Raw genomic sequence first — 18,456 nt, 5'->3', positions numbered from 1 at the left:
TGCACTTCGTATATACAAATCTCGTTTGAAATATGTAACGGTATATATATACATGCACAAAACAGACAGCAACAATGGTGTAGCTTGTTGATGGCATCACAAATACGACGACAGTTCTAACAATTCAACGAGAGGGAGGGGTTTTTCTCGCTGTTATGAGAACTGTCAAAACGTTGTAAGCCTCAGAGAAGGATCACTATATATATTCCGCCTACAGTGTCATACGGACAGTTGTTATCTACTGCTACAATCTCCGTTTAATACTGTTGACCGGATATGACGTCATGGGAATCTCTACCAGTTGGGCAGCCAGTCTGCACATGTGTCCTGTAAAACAAACGGAAAACATCGGTAAAGTGGCAACAGCAAAGGAATAAGTAGGTAGGGATGTTTGGTGCCGCTTGGAAATGTGTTTCAGTTTTACTCATTTTACGTTGAAAGCAAACCCAGCCTGAAAAAAAGGCTGTGAACACGGGTATTGTCTGAATAGCATACGGTCACCAGTTTCAACAGCGTTATTGACGAGTTCACCCGTTTCAACAACATCATTGACGAGTTCACCAGTTTCAACAACATCATTGACGAGTTCGGGTACATGTATACACGTGTACACATGCAACATCATGGAATGAATATGAAATGCATGTTCCCATCTTGTGATGTAATAATTCACACGCAATACCTACCCAAACAATCGTGACTGTGTCATCAGACGTGTATCTGTGGTTCCATGTCACACCGACAGTGAGTCAAGCGGTTTTTCAGCGGTGTGGAGTGAACGGTCACCGACCGATAGAGTTACTGGTTACAAATCGTTTCCTGCTCATGCTCAATGTTCCATATCATGAGGCAGCATTGTGTGCATGGTATGATGTTTCTTAGGGATGAATACTCAAAGTCACATCAATCTGCTTTAGTTCGCCTTTTCCCTGAAAAATTGTTTTGTCTATTTAAACTCGTATAAATGTTTCGTATAACCACTGTCTCACAATGAACGTCTTGCACTTTGCCTGGATGGGGAAAGACGCCTTTTTAGGAGAAGATCTTCTAAGCTCTTCCTTTTAAACATGTTGCCCAACTTTCTCGACATATTCCCTAAAATACTCCGCCTCCTCTTCACATTTTTCGACCTTTGTTTCTGCGCCTCAAACGCTTCTGACAAAAGTCCTTCGAAAACAGAACATACGCTCGAAAAGTCTTCGGCGGCGGATATTTCAACATGGCGACACTGGTACTTTTGAGCAAGCGGTCGGATGTCGTCTGCTTCCACTTGTCGGAAGTGCTCTAGATCGAGCTTGTTGCCAAGTATGATTACGGCACTGCGCTGAGTTTGCCGCCCTCTGTGTATTTTCTCCAACTCACTTTGGACGGTGACGGTGGCTGAGTCATCAGCAATGCTGTAGACGACAATGAAGGCGTCTGCCTGGTACCTCCTCAGTGTGGATTCCGTCAAACCGTCCTGTAATACAAACATTACATGACACACAAACCTTCTTTGATGATCGACATATTGCACCTGTTTTCTATTGCTTTGTTTGAAATTATTTAGCCTGTGTACACACCAGTTGGCAAATTTATTTTTAACTAAATTATGCAATACCTTTCCGCTCATGACAACCGGTGCGGTAAACCAATGAATAGAGCCATTATAGCTTAGCGAAACACATTTTTGATGTTCTGGGTCACCGGGAAATTGCTGAACCTTGTCTTCATATTAACCACTCGCCGCTCGTTTAAACAAGTGTAAAATTTCTTGAGTTGCTACTCGTCAAATGTATTCCCACGGATTTATCGATGTCTGTTCGTTGGGTTGGTTCAGTCAACCAAAGTTTTACTTTATTTGGCGTGGTAGAAAACAAAATAACAGTCACTTCTTCACTCGTCTGTCAATTGGTCACAAATATCCAAATCAAAAGCCAAAAGCACTGAAAGCATGTAAATGCATCGGGTTGAGTTCGTGCACTCGTCACAATGCACAAAGGCCGAACTAGGTGCAAGCAGATTACTTGTTTGTGCACAAAAAGTAACGGTGTCCAATATCAACAAAACGAAGTTTGCTAAACAGATGAAAAACGGAAATAATATTTCCTAAATCCTTTTCATCCTACATCCTTTGGCAAATCCAAGATGTTTTATTGATATTTACAATAATACAGTAGCAATGGTATAGGAAGAAGTTTGCCCTATTTTGGGCAGGGGAATAACTCGAATCTGTTATAACTTTGTGATGCATACCGGTCGTGATTCTAAATCAGGTTTCCAGCGGATGGTTTCTTTGTGAGAAATGGCTTAAGCTTTCCAAGTGCATCAATATTACAAACAAGTGTAAATTGAATTTGGCTCTGGGGCGACTTGTGCAAACAGCGTTGTTGGCTCGGAACGCAAGAAAACAAACATAGTTCTTAGAGGACAATCCCAGGCTTCCATCCAAACCTGGTGTGGGATAAACAGGTTTATGTGTGATCTTGTGATGCATTGGAGAGGTTATTTGCTATAACGTGTGACCAGAGACGAGAGGTCAAAAGACAATACAAACGTGGTCAGTTAATGTCTAGAGGATATACACCAAATCACATGTTCCTTGGTGTGGAGGTGCGATTACTCCGGCTTACCCATGAGTGTGTCCGTGAAAGACTGCAGACTGGAGGAAATTTGTCGTTGGTTTTATGTTTGCTGGACATTTTAACCCATACGTCATGGCATTCACAGATGTCACACAGTGCGTAAGGTAGTGGTGCTTGACACCATGTTAGCAGTTCTGCAGCTATAAGATGGGACATTGTAATGTTTTGTGAAGGGCCAGGACAGTGCTTGTAGTAAGCGGGGCTAACAGTGTTGGGTGGCTATGCGTTGTTGCAGGTCATCGTATCCAAACAGCGAAGATCGATGCTCATGGTGTCAGTCACTGGAATGTCTGGTACAGACGGCACGGAAAGCTGCTTAGATCAAACAACTAACAAACAAAAGAAGTACTGTAATTGCACCTGGCTCTGACAAACTAATAGTTGACATGATAAGCACCGAACGCTCGGTCATCCAGCAACAACCGTAGGGGACACGTGTCATTTTTCTTGGGATCCTCAAAAAGTATAAGGTATAACAAAATCCCCAAGACTGACTCGTATTTTTATGGAACAAAACATCAAAACTGGATTCAGGGATGCACCTGCGGGGAAATTCTGCAGCAATGAAGTTTCAGTAGTCAGTACATTTACTGCCTGCTGGACAGAGAGTCCCCCACTTAACAAATACCTGTGGTCAGGTCCTTCCTGGCGAGAGAGTCCTGTACTAAAACGTCGCTCTGGTGAGTGAGTGAGTTTGCGTTTACGCCGCTTTTAGCAATATTCCAGCAATATCACTTCGGGGGACACCGGAAATAGGCTTCACACATTGTGCCCATGTGGGGAGTCGACCCGGTTTTCCGCGCGACGAGCGAACGCTCCAACAACCAGGCTATCCCACTACCGAGTCTCTGATGAGGTTGTAAACAGGAACTTAGACAGACAATTCGTTTTTGAAATCTGAACCGGTGACTGACATTTTGTAAGTGATATAACTGCCAGGTGACATTTAAACATTTCTATCTGACATTTGTTGACTACCGCAGCTGGGAAAGTTGGGGAGGTTTTTTTCCGTCTAGACACACCTTGATGATGAGAGACGAAAACGACAGTCTGTAGAATGTCTCCGGATCAGATAAACAAGTATCCCCTATTTATTGCCTTTTCAAGACTATAATTTGTGAGGGGGTGGGGCGTCAGCCTTGAACGTGTATTTTCGAGTTTTCCAGAGGTTGTAGTAAAGGTCTTCTTTGTTGATTATGAACTAGGCTACGTATTAGGGCAAGACTGCTGTTGTTGCCATATTCCGGCAGACATGTCAGTGAAGAAAACTTTTCCTAAACAGTCTAGGTGATTGATTCAACATGGCAACACCTTGGTAAGAACTTACGGGTCAGTCAGCCAGTATTGCAGTTCACAGTGAGTGTTCATCATCCAGTCTATTGGCAGTATTACGGTATACAAGGAGTGTTCATCATCCACTCTGTTGGCAGTATTACGGTATACAAGGAGTGTTCATCATCCACTCTGTTGGCAGTATTACGGTATACAAGGAGTGTTCATCATCCAGTCTGTTGGCAGTATTACGGTATACAAGGAGTGTTCATCATTGACTCATAACATATCGTTTGCATTGCATAACCTTTTCACAAAAATCTGAAACCTGTCATCGCCCACGTGACCTCACCTGGCTGTCGGAAGTGTCCAGAATCTCCAACTTGACCGGTTCATCCCCGATGTTAACCACGGTCGTGTACTCGAAGTCTGTCGTAAATAAATGCAATTGTAAACTCCGATTTTAAAAAATTCATCAATTACCATCTGGTCCATCATTTAAGAATTGACTACAGTTAAAAGACACCTATACAAGTTAGCCTTCGTCGTCTCTATTAAACAAGACACCTGCATCGACAACGACAGCTTTTCTCTTGGAACACCTAGCAAGTCATTGCACGAACAATGTACCGCGGTTTCAGGACTGCGTGGTAGTTTGGGCTTGTGCAGCATATAGTGAGAGGCCTTGGGTCAAGAGATGTTTGACCGGGAGCCAATTCTGTCTGACTTTGGGTTTTTACCTGGGCTTCCAGTGTATATTTTAATCAGTAACTGTGTGGACAGTTTAAGAAATAGTTTGAATCAATGAATATTGTTTCAGGCCGCAGTTGACAATAGCTAGCCACAGAACGAGCTGGGACCAATTCGGGACCAGAACTCAACAAAGACGAAGGCCTCTCCCACAGTCAAATACCATATAACAGTGGTATCAGTTCGGAGACTCCAATTATTCAGTTTGGATTCTGATTTTACAAGACCCATTCAAAGCAGTATGCGAAATAGCCACTAGCCCGATACCCGAGGCTAGCAAAACTCCAAGGTCAATAAATGTCCACAGTCACTTACCTGAATGGCTAGTGAATTTTGATGCGTTCGTTTGGAAAATATATCTCTAGGACTTTTTAAATCATAATATATTTTTGAATATAGCCTGATCAATATGTTCATCGTAGTGACAGCTCAATGACGAAACCCGTGTCTGTCAGATTTCGGGCTAGTGAAAGATTGTGTGGTCTAGTAGGTTTCAGGCATAGCGTGGCCAGCTAGCTAGCATTCTTTGGAAACTATTTCGCTCACTGAATTCACAGTGAAGTAATTCTGACATGTAGATTTAGAAACAGGATTTCTGTCTAGCCCTCAGTGCAGACCATAATGATACAGTGACGTAATGAAGGGCAAATGAAGCGTGACCCAGTGTTACCTGAACCGGAACTGTATTCCCCGATATAACGCTTGGTCAGATAGCGGACAGTGATGGCTGGAATAGGAAGACGGAGTTGTGACAATAATCATAGCATGGTTGTGCTGTATGTAGAAGGAAAACAAAAAAATGAAATAACTTAAACTGAAATTATTTCCCGAATTCCAATAGCCCTTACTTGGTATTGCTGAAATGAAATGAAAAATACATGTTTTATCAAGGTAAACTGTACAGTTTGTAGCTGAATGTAACTCTCGAGAGGCAGAAAAGTTTAATCAAGACGAAACGTGTCATGTGTGTCATCAAGTTGGATCACGGATCACCCAGTTGAAACATGGCTGGTGACATAATATACATAAAAAGTCTCGGGGTCGATCCCATGACTCGCATGCAAATGGTCTAAAACCACCACACTAAGTAAATTCTATTGTGAAATTGTGTAAATTCACCTGATAGAGAAAACGATTATTTGTGTTTTAGATTTAAATATCGAGTATTTCATTTGACATTTATCTAGAAACTAGTAAATGTGCTGGATTCACACAAAAGCGTTAAGTATAACGACTATTGCATACTGAACATTTGTTTTCATACCTGTGAGTCAGGCGCTGATGCCAAGACGTGTCTACATACCCCGTGCCCGTGAACACCAGGACGTGTCTACATACCCCGTGCCCGTGAACACCAGGACGTGTCTACATACCACGTGCCCGTGAACACCAGGACGTGTCTACATACCACGTGCCCGTGAACACCAGGACGTGTCTACATACCACGTGCCCGTGAACACCAGGACGTGTCTACATACCACGTGCCCGTGAACACCAGGACGTGTCTACATATCCCGTGCCCGTGAGCACCAGGACGTGTCTACATACCACGTGCCCGTGAGCACCAGGACGTGTCTACATACCCCGTGCCCGTGAACACCAGGACGTGTCTACATACCCCGTGCCCGTGAGCACCAGGATGTGTCTACATACCACGTGCCCGTGAACACCAGGACGTGTCTACATACCCCGTGCCCGTGAGCACCAGGATGTGTCTACATACCACGTGCCCGTGAACACCAGGACGTGTCTACATACCCCGTGCCCGTGAGCACCAGGACGTGTCTACATACCACGTGCCCGTGAGCACCAGGACGCCGAGCTGCTACTTACTTTGTGGACCCGTGAAGGTCCCGGGGTAGAATAGGCCTTCAGCAACTCATGCTTGCCATAAAAGGCGACTCAGCTTGACGTAAGAGGCGACTAACGGGATCGGGTGGTCAGGCTCGCTGACTTGGTTGACACATGTCATCGGTTCCCAATTGCGCAGATCGATGCTCATGTTGTTGATCACTGGATTGTCTGGTCTAGACTCGATTATTTAGAGACCGCCGCCATATAGCTGGAATATTGCTGAGTGTGGCGTAAAACTCACTCACTCACTAGATACTTTGTGTGTGAGTTTTATTAGCAATATTCCAACAATATCACGACCGGGAACATTGGAAACAGGCTTCACACAATGTGATGTGGGGAATCGAACACGGCGTGATAACCTTTAACCACTAGGCTACCCCACCGCCCCAGGTAATAGTGAGTACAGGGACCAGTTGCAAGGGGCACTTGTAGTAGTGCTACTGTCATACATATTATTGTCACCGCTTCCTGGGCATATTGATGTAACGTAGGTTCTGCTGCGTGGCTACCAGCAGCCTGATCACCAGACTATACGCTTGTTCTTACTTTAGAGACTGTTTGTTTCAAAAAGCGGTATCTCTGTTAAAGATAAATGTACATGTGGCTCTAGCCGGAACACTTCTAGTCCTGGGGCGCCAAATCATGTGTAAACAAACACTAGACGTCTATGGCTAGTTGATGTAATGGTCAGGTGTGAGGGAGCAATGATCCAGGTACACGAAATATGTATTTCGTGATCTTTAATAGAAAACTTTTAGTCTATCGGGATACGTGGAATCACGTGCAATCATTCTCCAGGCGGCGTGTTGCCAAGTGATGGACATTAGCGCCCTTGAACTAGTTTAGTTCAGTTGGCATGCGTTGTACCATTAACACAGAAGTTCTGCTACCGGGCTAATGTTGATGAAATGTGCATTTGGTAATCATACTTGGCATCTGTTGTTACAAATACGCAGTCGGCTGGGCAAATGCAAATTGTGTCTGGTAACAACAATAGAGTAGAGTAGTCATAGTGTCCTTATTGGCAACGGGGTAGCCAAGTAGTCAAAGCGTCCATACGTCACGCCGAAGACCAGGGTTCGAAACCTCAATGTGTGAAGCCCATTTCTGGTGTTACCCGTCCGGATATTACTAGGATATTGCTAAGTGCGCCTTAAAGCCCAATTCACCCACTCAATTATTAGCAATTGCCCTGGGGAATATATATCCCAACAATGAAGCATGGAGTCAAGGGAGTCATTATCATATATATATATGTATATACAAATGAACAGATAGGGTGCCTAATGTTCGAATCTGAATAAACCTACTTTACTTATTTTTGTAGTCAGTGAGCCAACTGTGACTCAACTTGCAGATTCAGTTGGAAATTATACACAGCTATGTTCAATGTAGATGATATTAATCAGTTGAAATGTTCCAAACTTACCTGATTTCCCAACCTTTCTCGCGCCAAGGACCACAATACGTAAACTCCCTACAGTTGTTTTCATTTTGAACTCCCAGCACTGTGCGTATCCTACGAAATGTGTCCCCTTCACAGCAAGACTCGAGCGAAACTGACGCAGGTTTCAACGTCCGGCACGGATAAATCGTACTTGTTTACGAACCTGTGATCACGTGACACAAACAAACACCACCCTGACCTTCCTACACGAACTCGGCGCTCGGCAAAGTGAAAAGAATCCCTGTACATTTGCCTGACGGACCTCGGGATTAACCCAATCATTTTTAGATTCATATCTTTCGCTCATACAGGCATATTTTGCGCCAATGGTATTAAGGGATTTCAATAAAAGTGTTTTGAATCGATGTAGATGCCATTAAAGGTGTTCGCGAGCCCACACAGACTATTGGTCGTTTGTATACAACGTCAAGGTCTTAGAAATGTTTAGAAGGGAATGTCATATTCGACATTTTACAAACACCGACGGTTTGTCGTATAAACATGGCTAAAATGGTAAGAAAAAAACATTGCAAGACCTTGTAAGGTTTCCAGAAATCGTTTATCTTGACCCAGTTTTTCTTAAAACTGTAACCTAATTATGGAATGAATGAGAAGATAACGCTGAGAAAGGTTTATCCAAATGGGTTAACTGATGCCTCCCCTTCAGTTGGACCTTTTGTCACTCTCACCCTCACTGTAGTTTCGTGCTAGTCCCTACACCGGTCATACGTCATACCTCACAAGCATGGAACAAGGTGACCAATGACAGACACTGTAATTTGGCTCATCTGAAACACCACTATCCCCCAAATAACCGCTGTGTGGGTGTGTATGAGTGAGGTGGGTATTTTTTTCTGTTTGAGCAGTATTCGAGTACTGAACGGAGTTTTTGACCCGAGGTATACACGAGAGAGCAAGATGAACATCGCGTAGTGTGAAAAAGTACCCTGACCTTAATTGCAGTTTCCTCCACAACATTCGTTTGCGCTTTGATCCCGTATTAAGACCAACGCTTACTCTGAGCAAGCTCTAAAACCTTTCTAATAACGCATCTAATAGTCTTTATCGCACTTCCCTACCAGACACAGTAGACATAGATTCTCTTTTGATAAACAAAATAACCGCTATAATATATTCCAGCCGTGTAATCGATCTTCAATCAGTCCATCCTCATACTGACATTTGCAACACCCCTTTTGAATCTACATCGCCTTCTTCGTTACACACTCCCAGAAGGTGGAAACCGTCTACCCGGAAGCCCGTTACACACTGCATGTAGATACACGATCAAAATGTACCCGTTACACACTGCATGTAGATACACGATCAAAATGTACCCATTACACACTGCATGTAGATACACGATCAAAATGTACCCATTACACACTGCATGTAGATACACGATCAAAATGTACCCATTACACACTGCATGTAGATACACGATCAAAATGTACCCATTACACACTGCATATAGACATTGGGACAAAATGAACGCATTACGCACTTCATGTAGGTATTGGGGCAAAATCTACCCGTTACACACTACATGTAGGCATTTGGTCAAAATCTACCCGTTACACACTGCATATAGATATTGGGACCAAATCTACCCGTTACTACTGCAAATAGACACTGGGACAAAATCAACCCATTACACTCTGCACATAGGTATTGGGACCAAACCTACCCGTTACACCCTGCATATACTCACTGGGACAAAATCTACCCGTTGCACACTGCATATAGGTACTGGGACAAAATGCACGCATTACACACTGCATGTAGGTGTTGGTAGACAATCTACCCGTTACACCCTGCATATAGACATTGGGACAAAATCTACTCGTTAGACACCGCATATAGATACTGGGACCAAATCTACCAGTTACACGTTGCACACAGGTATTGGGACCAAATCTACCCGATAGACGCTGCATATAGCAGTGTTGTAAACTCCCCAATATTTCAGCCTTAGTCTCTGCCTTAGCCTCACCTCTAAAAAGTTACCAGATCGATTGGAAAGTTGCCAGAATTTCCTTGTTTAAAGGTCACACGCAACTATAAAATCAAACATAATTAAAGCACAAACATCACTTATTCATGACACATAATATGCATTACTGATTATGAAAAAGCAAATAAACACAATTATAAGCGTACAAATCAAAAGTGCAATTATTTGTATTTGGGTCCACCACGCTCGAAACGAAAGACCTGGGATGCCGAACCCAGTCAGACCCGTTGGGTGTGCACTTAAGTGTAACGAAACCTTTTCATTGGTGGGCTCATTTGCCTATACACTTAGCCGGCTTACTTTATGGCTTACAAGCCCGATGGGTGTTAATTCAAATTGCATGTGATCAATGATTGAAGCTGTGCTTTGCATATTGTCTATAGCAGACAGACAGGCAGACATATAGGTGTCAATATATCAGACAGAGTTTTCTCCGTGACAGAGGCTGCTTATCACAATCAACATGATTTTTAGGTAATGAATAGATTATTTACTTGTTTGTGTACACAACCAAGGTTAGACTACTGCTCACGACCCCATACTCTGGACATGCATAGTGTTTCAAGCTCGGCGAACCTATTCACAGCTGTTGAAATAACTTTTTTCCCCCATCGCTCGTTTTTTTCAGCTTATTGGATGAATTGGCATTTTTGATGATTTGTTTCGGCAAGTGCATATTGAAAGGCATCAGAACCTGCAAAGTTGTGTTTTACGTTGCACGTGACCTTTAAGAAAAATACTAAGACGGTAAATAAGAGGAGGGAAACTGCTTAATGTTTTCAATTCTGTTTCAGTTAAGGCTTTAGTCTTTATACTCAAAAGTCAGATTCGTCCATGGCCATCGGGTGTGCAACTTTTTTATACTGACCGTCCGGTTGCAAAACAGACCGTCCGGGACGGTCGGGCAGGCGGGAGTTTGCAACGTTGCGTGTAGGTATTGGGATATAATTTACCCGATACACACTGCATGTTGGCATTGGACAAACTTTACCTGATGCACACTGCATTTTGGCATTGGCACAAAATCTACTCGTTACGCATTGTCTGTAGGTATTTGGACAAAAATCTAACCGTTACAGACGGCATGTAGGCAGTGGGAGAAATTTCACCCAATACAGAGTGCATGTAGGCACTGAGACAAATTTTACCCAATAAACTCAAAGACAAATTTTACCCGATACGCACTGCATGTATAGGCAGTGGGACAACTTTTACCCGATACACACTGATTGTGGGGATTTAGGATCACGTTTACGTTACTCAGTATTGCAGAACGTTTAATATGATCGCTGCATTGAAAATCAGATGAAAGGAGGGCAGTACTTGATATTGTTTGAAGAGATACTAATAAAAGATTAGATTTTTTAGATTTGCTGGTGCATACAAGTCCATGCCCAGAGAACTGATTTCGAAGCAACGGGTTTAATAAATAATAATAAGAAGAATTCGAAGCATCTTGAAGTGCAAAAGGTTAGACAGAAAGGTGTATTTGATGTATTTGATCCCATCCTTTCAACAATGTTTTAAACAAATCAAATTGTAAATCTAACACACGCACGAACGTATGCGTGCGCACGCACACAAACACACACTGACTGAACGAATGCACATATATAGAGGCAAGAAGAGATTACGTAGATACGGGATATCTTCGTAAATATTTCTCTCGAAACACCGTAGATTTACCTTTCTACGTTCTGTCAATAACCACGAGCTGCTAAAGAAGGATTCCACCTGACCTTGACTCAAATCAAATTGCATGACACAGACCTCACCACAAAAGCCACCTCATAAAAAGACCAACAATTTGAGTCACTTCTTTGAAATGGCAGAGCCTTGAATCCCTCCATACGTACATGGATAGCTATAGGTTTACGGAGGAGCGAGGTTAGCCTTGAACGCCGTGAAGTCGATACCTTAAGCCGGTCGGGAGCCAGACCCGGCGGCAAGGTTAAGGAGGCTGGAAGATCACCTTGTTCACTCAGTTTACTGGGAGCATTGCATAATGCATGACTGTTTGACTGTTTCGCCTAGTCCGGGACGACCCAGCCGACAGTACCAGAAGAAATGCCACTGCTGACGTCATGAATTAGGAAAAAGGAAAAGAACACGACAAGTAAACAGTTTATGCATTGCAAGTGACGTGGATACATTGAAGGTGACTACAGGGAGTGAGACAGGTTGACTACCGACTTAGCGTAGTGTGTTTTAGGTGCGGTTCGACACTGCTGTAGCTGCTCTGAGTGATGATCGACACTGCTGTAGTTGCTCTGAGTGTTGTTCGACACTGCTGTAGTTGCTCTGAGTGTTGTTAGACTGTGCTGTAGTTGCTCTGAGTGATGTTCGACACTACTGTACTTGCTCTAAGTGTTGTTCGACACTGCTGTAATAGCTCTGAGTGATGTTAGACGCTGCTGTAGTGATGTTAGACACTGCTGTAATAGCTCCTAGTGATGTTCGAAAATACTGTACTTGCTCTGAGTGATGTTCGACACTGCTGTACTTGCTCTAAGTGTTGTTCAACACTGCTGTAATGGCTCTGAGTGATGTTAGACACTGTTGTAGCGTTGTTAGACACTGTTGAAGTGATGTTAAACACTGCTGTAGTGATGTTAGACACTGCTGTAGCGTTGTTAGACACTGTTGTAGTGATGTTAGACACTGCTGTAGTGATGTTAGGCACTGCTGTAGCATTGTTAGACACTGTTGTAGTGATGGTAGACACTGTTGTAGTGATGTTAGATACTGCTGTAGCGTTGTTAGACACTGCTGTAGCGTTGTTAGACACTGTTGTAGTGATGTTAGACACTGCTGTAGTGATGTTAGACACTGCTGTAATGATGCTAGACACTGCTGTAGCGATGTTAGACACTGTTATGGCGTTGTTAGACACTGTTGTAGTGATGTTAAACACTGCTGTAGCGTTGTCAGACACTGCTGTAGCGTTGTTAGACACTGTTGTAGTGATGTTAGACACTGTTGTAGTGATGTTAGACACTGCTGTAGCGATGTTAGACACTGTTATGGCGTTGTTAGACACTGCTGTAGTGATGTTAGACACTGCTGTAGTAGTTTTGATCATATTTCACCATACCTACACGCTTCTACATCTGGAAGTGATGGAGCATTAAACTTGATATTGCAACCTAGGGGTTGATCGTATCCAAGGCATCAACTAGGAGGAGGGTATCGTGATATACCAGGAATTGGGATGAGTGCAATCTTAACAAAGAAAACCGAGCTCGTTTGATCACTGTCTCGCTAACACGCCATGCTGACTGCATGTGCCTTCAACACAATATTACTGATGACGAATACTGTATGATCCGTATGTCCAACACAGTGGTTGTTTAGAGGGTGGACATACTCGTCAACTCCTTCTTATGATTTGCAGGTATTTGATGATTTGGAGAAGATGAATTTTACATATGGATGTATAGTTTTCATAAGTTCCTTCCCGTCTTGTACTAAGGCATTTTTATATCCTGATATACATCAAAATTCCTATCGTAAACTGTAAGTGATATACGTTTCATCTCCACCTTTATCTGAAATCCTTATCATATACAGTAAGTGATATACGTTTCATCTCCACCTTTATCTGAAATCCTTATCATATACAGTAAGTGATATACGTTTCATCTCCACCTTTATCTGAAATCCTTATCATATACAGTAAGTGATATACGTTTCATCTCCACCTTTATCTGAAATCCTTATCATATACTGTAAGTGATATACGTTTCCATCTCGGTCGCCTATAGTTACGACCAGTACACACACATGACAGCATGTGACATCTCTGTTTCTACATGTTACAGTTTGCAACACAAAACACGTGTCAACAAAGACATGAAAAAGGCAAGGCACGTGACCTATTTTGGGACAAACTTTTTCACCATTTTTACAGGTCTTAATTAACCCCTAGAGAAGCCAAAAATGCCAGTTATCTGTCCATTGTGCTCTTTATGTTTAGAGTTGACTGTTGATATTTGTCACGAGCACTGAGCCACGGCTTGAAGCAACATCCCACTGGGTCAGGCGAGTGTGATATGATCACTCTCAATACACTAAAGGTGACGACCGACACGGCCTTAAAGCCGTTGTCTCGCAACGACACAACTTGACTGAAGGCACGGCCTCTGGAAGAATGGCTTCAAGCGCTGATCTAAATTTGGTGTTTGAGATTTGCGAAACATCTCTCCCAGAATGAAAATATTTGTGAAATGTCTATCACCCTCTGCGACCTTCCAACCTAAATGCGCTTTAACATATGTGTTGAAAATAACGTTTCAAAGGACAGGTGAAGCTTGAAGGTCTGTGACCGTCTGTGCTTTATGGTGACAGAGAAACTCCTAAGAGCGATCTCCTCCACATTCACTTTTCAAACACTTAAACTAACTTCTAGGACAGCCTTGCGTTTTACCATTTGATGTCACATAGTGAAAAATAATACGTTCCATCCAGTCACTGCACATAAATATAGTCAATGAGTTATTTATAATTTTCAAGTTTCATCCATTGATCGCGCATTATCATATCTAATAACTTTCATCCATTGATTGCACATTATAATTAACAAGTTTCATCCAATGATAGCGCATTATAATAATTAATAACTTTCATCCACTGAAACTTTCGCTAAACCTTCTGACATATCCCACCCAGAATAACAAGTTTAGTGCAGTGATAGTATGATAGAATGAACTGTATTGTGGACTCAGTGACTCAGTCCCACCTTTTGCTCCCCGTCTGTTTTTTCTCTCCCAACCCCAAACCCCCAACCGCCCCCCCCTCCCCAGGACTGAAGCACAATGATCACTGTTTGTCCGCTACACGCATCCAAGTCCCTGTAACAAATATTGCCCCAACTGCATTGGGTGCTTGAATCATGTCGAGCGTGTGAAGACAATCGGCGGACTACGTGCCGTCTACATGATATGTATGTTATTCTCGTAGTATATAGACCAGCGTGTGTTTAAGCAAGGTTTTGCATGTTTAATGTGTTCTTCAAATTTCACACCGTGACACCATCAAGGAACGCATTTCAAGATAGACGGAATTATGTCTGCTAGAAGAAACCTGTGCCATTGGACCATTAAACAGAATGAACAAAGCCCGTGCTATTCTGAGCTTGCTGTGGTGTGAATGCATGTAGAGGTGGTATGAATGCCCTTCCCAAACACACACGTACATGAAGACGTCATTAGAGAAGGTAGGAATGCCCACCCCAAACACACGTACATAAAGACTCCATGTAGAGAAGGTAGGAATGCAATGCCCATCCAAAACACACACGTACATGAAGACGGCATGTAGAGAAGGTAGAAATGCCCCCCCCCCCCCCCCCCCCTCTTCTCCCCCTCCCCAACCAGCTATCACTTAGACACCACGAAGAAAATATTCAGAAACAGAACTTCTAAACAGGAATACATGGTGCTTGCATACATGTATTCGAATATAGTTTTGGCCTTGTGAAGTGGTTTTGTGTAATATGATTAAAATTCTTTGTATCGTTTACCGAATACCCTTTTCGTGTTATTTTATATTGTTACTGCATCAACCTTCATTTGAACAAACACAACTTTTTGAAGCACGAAGCTTCACTTGAAAGACAAATAGTTTCAAACCTAAAACTGAACTAATATGGAGTCTATGCTGTGGATATAAGAAAACCGAGATACACGGACGTTATTGTATGCTATAATGACCACCCGGTGTCCTGTAAACACCCCATACCCTGATGTATTTAGATACTTTTACGACTGTATGGCTCCATAGCTTGACGCAGTCATGATGTAAACACATGTATACACTGGCAGCTTCCCATGATGTAAACACGTGTATACACTGGCAGCTTCCCATGATGTAAATGATGTAATACGTACATAAATGTAAATACATGTATACACTGGCAGCTTCCCATGATGTAAATACATGTATACACTGGCAGCTTCCCATGATGTAAATACATGTATACACTGGCAGCTTCCCATGATGTAAATACATGTATACACTGACAGCTTCCCACGATGTAAATACATGTATACACTGACAGCTTCCCATGATGTAAATGATGTAATACGTACATAAATGTAAATACATGTATACACTGACAGCTTCCCATGATGTAAACACATGTATACACTGACAGCTTCCCATGATGTAAATGATGTAATACGTACATAAATGTAAATACATGTATACACTGACAGCTTCCCATGATGTAAACACATGTATACACTGACAGCTTCCCATGATGTAAATGATGTAATACGTACATAAATGTAAATACATGTATACACTGGCAGCTTCCCATGATGTAAATACATGTATACACTGACAGCTTCCCATGATGTAAATACATGTATACACTGACAGCTTCCCATGATGTAAATGATGTAATACGTACATAAATGTAAATACATGTATACACTGACAGCTTCCCATGATGTAAACACGTGTATACACTGACAGCTTCCCATGATGTAAATGATGTAATACGTACATAAATGTAAATACATGTATACACTGACAGCTTCCCATGATGTAAACACGTGTATACACTGACAGCTTCCCATGATGTAAATACATGTATACACTGACAGGCTCCATGTATGGCTCCATACCTTGATAATTCTTTGCTCTTTCTTTGACGTCATTACGCCCCACCCCGACAGCATTCGGTACAATGTGTCATTCATTCTATAAACTCAACTGTCAGTGATCATTTGCTAACACCCCTATGCCAAGCCTAGAGTTCCAGCCTCACAAAACCTGTGTTGGCACCACAGAGTGGGAGAAGCACACATCCATCGCCAGTGCATAGTTCATACGTTCATGAACAACATTGAGATGCATTCACGTTACAAGACTTCGATGTTCTTCAAACTCAAAGACGTTCCGTTGAAGGATTATCGGGCAAATACGAAGTCTGAGGTAAAGTTGGACAGAGGTTATGTCTCTACGACACACGGTCAATGTTTACGTGAACAAGGCACAGCTTGTAGAGAAGAATCGTTGTTTCAATAAGCCGTTTGTCAACAGCTTGGAGGTGTCAGGCTGCTCATTGACAACACTTTCCCGGGTCAGGTGGTGTACGCGCTCTGACGTCACCGATACTGCTGTTGGAGCTAATTAGTGAGAGTTTAGAGGAAGGTGCCTGGGTAGTTTCGACAGAGGGATGTTGAGCAGCGTAAATAATATCGATCTTACTGGTAAAGTTCAAGTGAAGCACATGTATGTACCGACAGTTTGGCATGATGTAAACACATGTATGCACAGCTTCCCATGATGTAAACACATGTATACACTGACAGCTTCCCACGATGTAAAGGATGTAATATGTAAATACATGTATACACTGACAGCTTCCCATGATGTAAACGTATGCATACACTGGCAACTTTCCATGATGTAAACACATTATACATTGGCAGCTTCCCATGACGTAAATGATGTAATATGTACATAAATGTAAATACATGTATACACTGACAGCCTACCATAATGTAAACACATGTATACACTGGCATCACTGACCGTTGTATTGTGCTGTATTGTACGGTTCTAAATTGTACTGTATTGTAGAACTGTATCGTTTTGTATTATACAGTTTTGCGTTCCGCAATTCTGTATTGTTCTGTGAGATACTGTTCTGTGTTCTATAATGAGCGCAGTAGTATAGTTCTGTGTTTCACGTTCCTGATATGTATTCTATTCTTCTTTTTATTACACAATGTTGTGTGTATTCTTTTCTACTCTATACTGTATGGTTTGGTGTTGTATTCTGATGTTGATGCTGTGCCGAATACTGAACTGTTATTAATTACACTGCATGTTTTGTACTGTACAACCGTACAGTACAATGTCCCTGTCAGTTGTGTGGTTATCATGGATCTGGAGTCAGTGCTGCTAAACATGGTCTTTCTTGTGCCAAGTAATGAACTGGCACAAAGCATTCAGTAAAAAGTACACCCTGTCACAATCACACCTATATTGCCTGCAAAAGAACGTTGGAAATCCATGTGGAAAGGACCTACAGATCCCGTCTGACCAAAATCAATGGTGCCGTGGCAGGTGTTGTTGCAAAGGCGTCGTCGTCACAACGACCTCTCACTTCTCCCAACACTTATACGATCACCTGTTGAAGAACTTTCCTATGTCCACCAACTGTCCACAATCACTGACCAGCTGTGTAATGTCCCCTTTCAGTTTTTTTTCATTGCTGTGCTATGTATCACTGTGGATAAAAGTTTCTAGAACACATCCATGATTCTATTTAGACTAAATGTTGGTTTACATAATCATACCTGAAAAAAATGTTTGATATCAGTTTCATTCTTCTGTTCGAGTAAATGCCTCAACAGGTACAAGTTTCTTTGAACAAGACACTTGAATGTAGACAATATTGACTAGCGCAGGGTGATGACCTCCTGTCAAATCTGTCTAGGTCAGTGTGTGGTCCACAATAATCTCCTGCCGTAAGGGAA

The 18,456-nt window shown here is 42.4% G+C and overlaps 1 protein-coding gene across 1 annotated transcript; it reads right to left on the bottom strand.

The window, feature by feature from the left end:
* Positions 1-686: 686 nt before the first annotated feature.
* On the bottom strand, positions 687-8,058 carry LOC137288091 (ras-related and estrogen-regulated growth inhibitor-like protein). The gene is made up of 4 exons (XM_067820468.1): positions 7,933-8,058; positions 5,317-5,373; positions 4,249-4,325; positions 687-1,459 (listed from the first exon to the last, which is right to left on the bottom strand). Exons 1-4 carry the CDS (start codon positions 7,994-7,996, stop codon positions 986-988), a joined length of 672 nt encoding a protein of 223 aa, XP_067676569.1. The 5' UTR covers positions 7,997-8,058; the 3' UTR covers positions 687-985.
* Positions 8,059-18,456: the final 10,398 nt, after the last annotated feature.

The sequence above is a fragment of the Haliotis asinina genome, chromosome 6, assembly GCF_037392515.1.
Source record: "Haliotis asinina isolate JCU_RB_2024 chromosome 6, JCU_Hal_asi_v2, whole genome shotgun sequence".
NCBI lineage: Eukaryota > Metazoa > Mollusca > Gastropoda > Lepetellida > Haliotidae > Haliotis > Haliotis asinina.
This window is presented reverse-complemented; position numbering and strand designations above follow the sequence as displayed.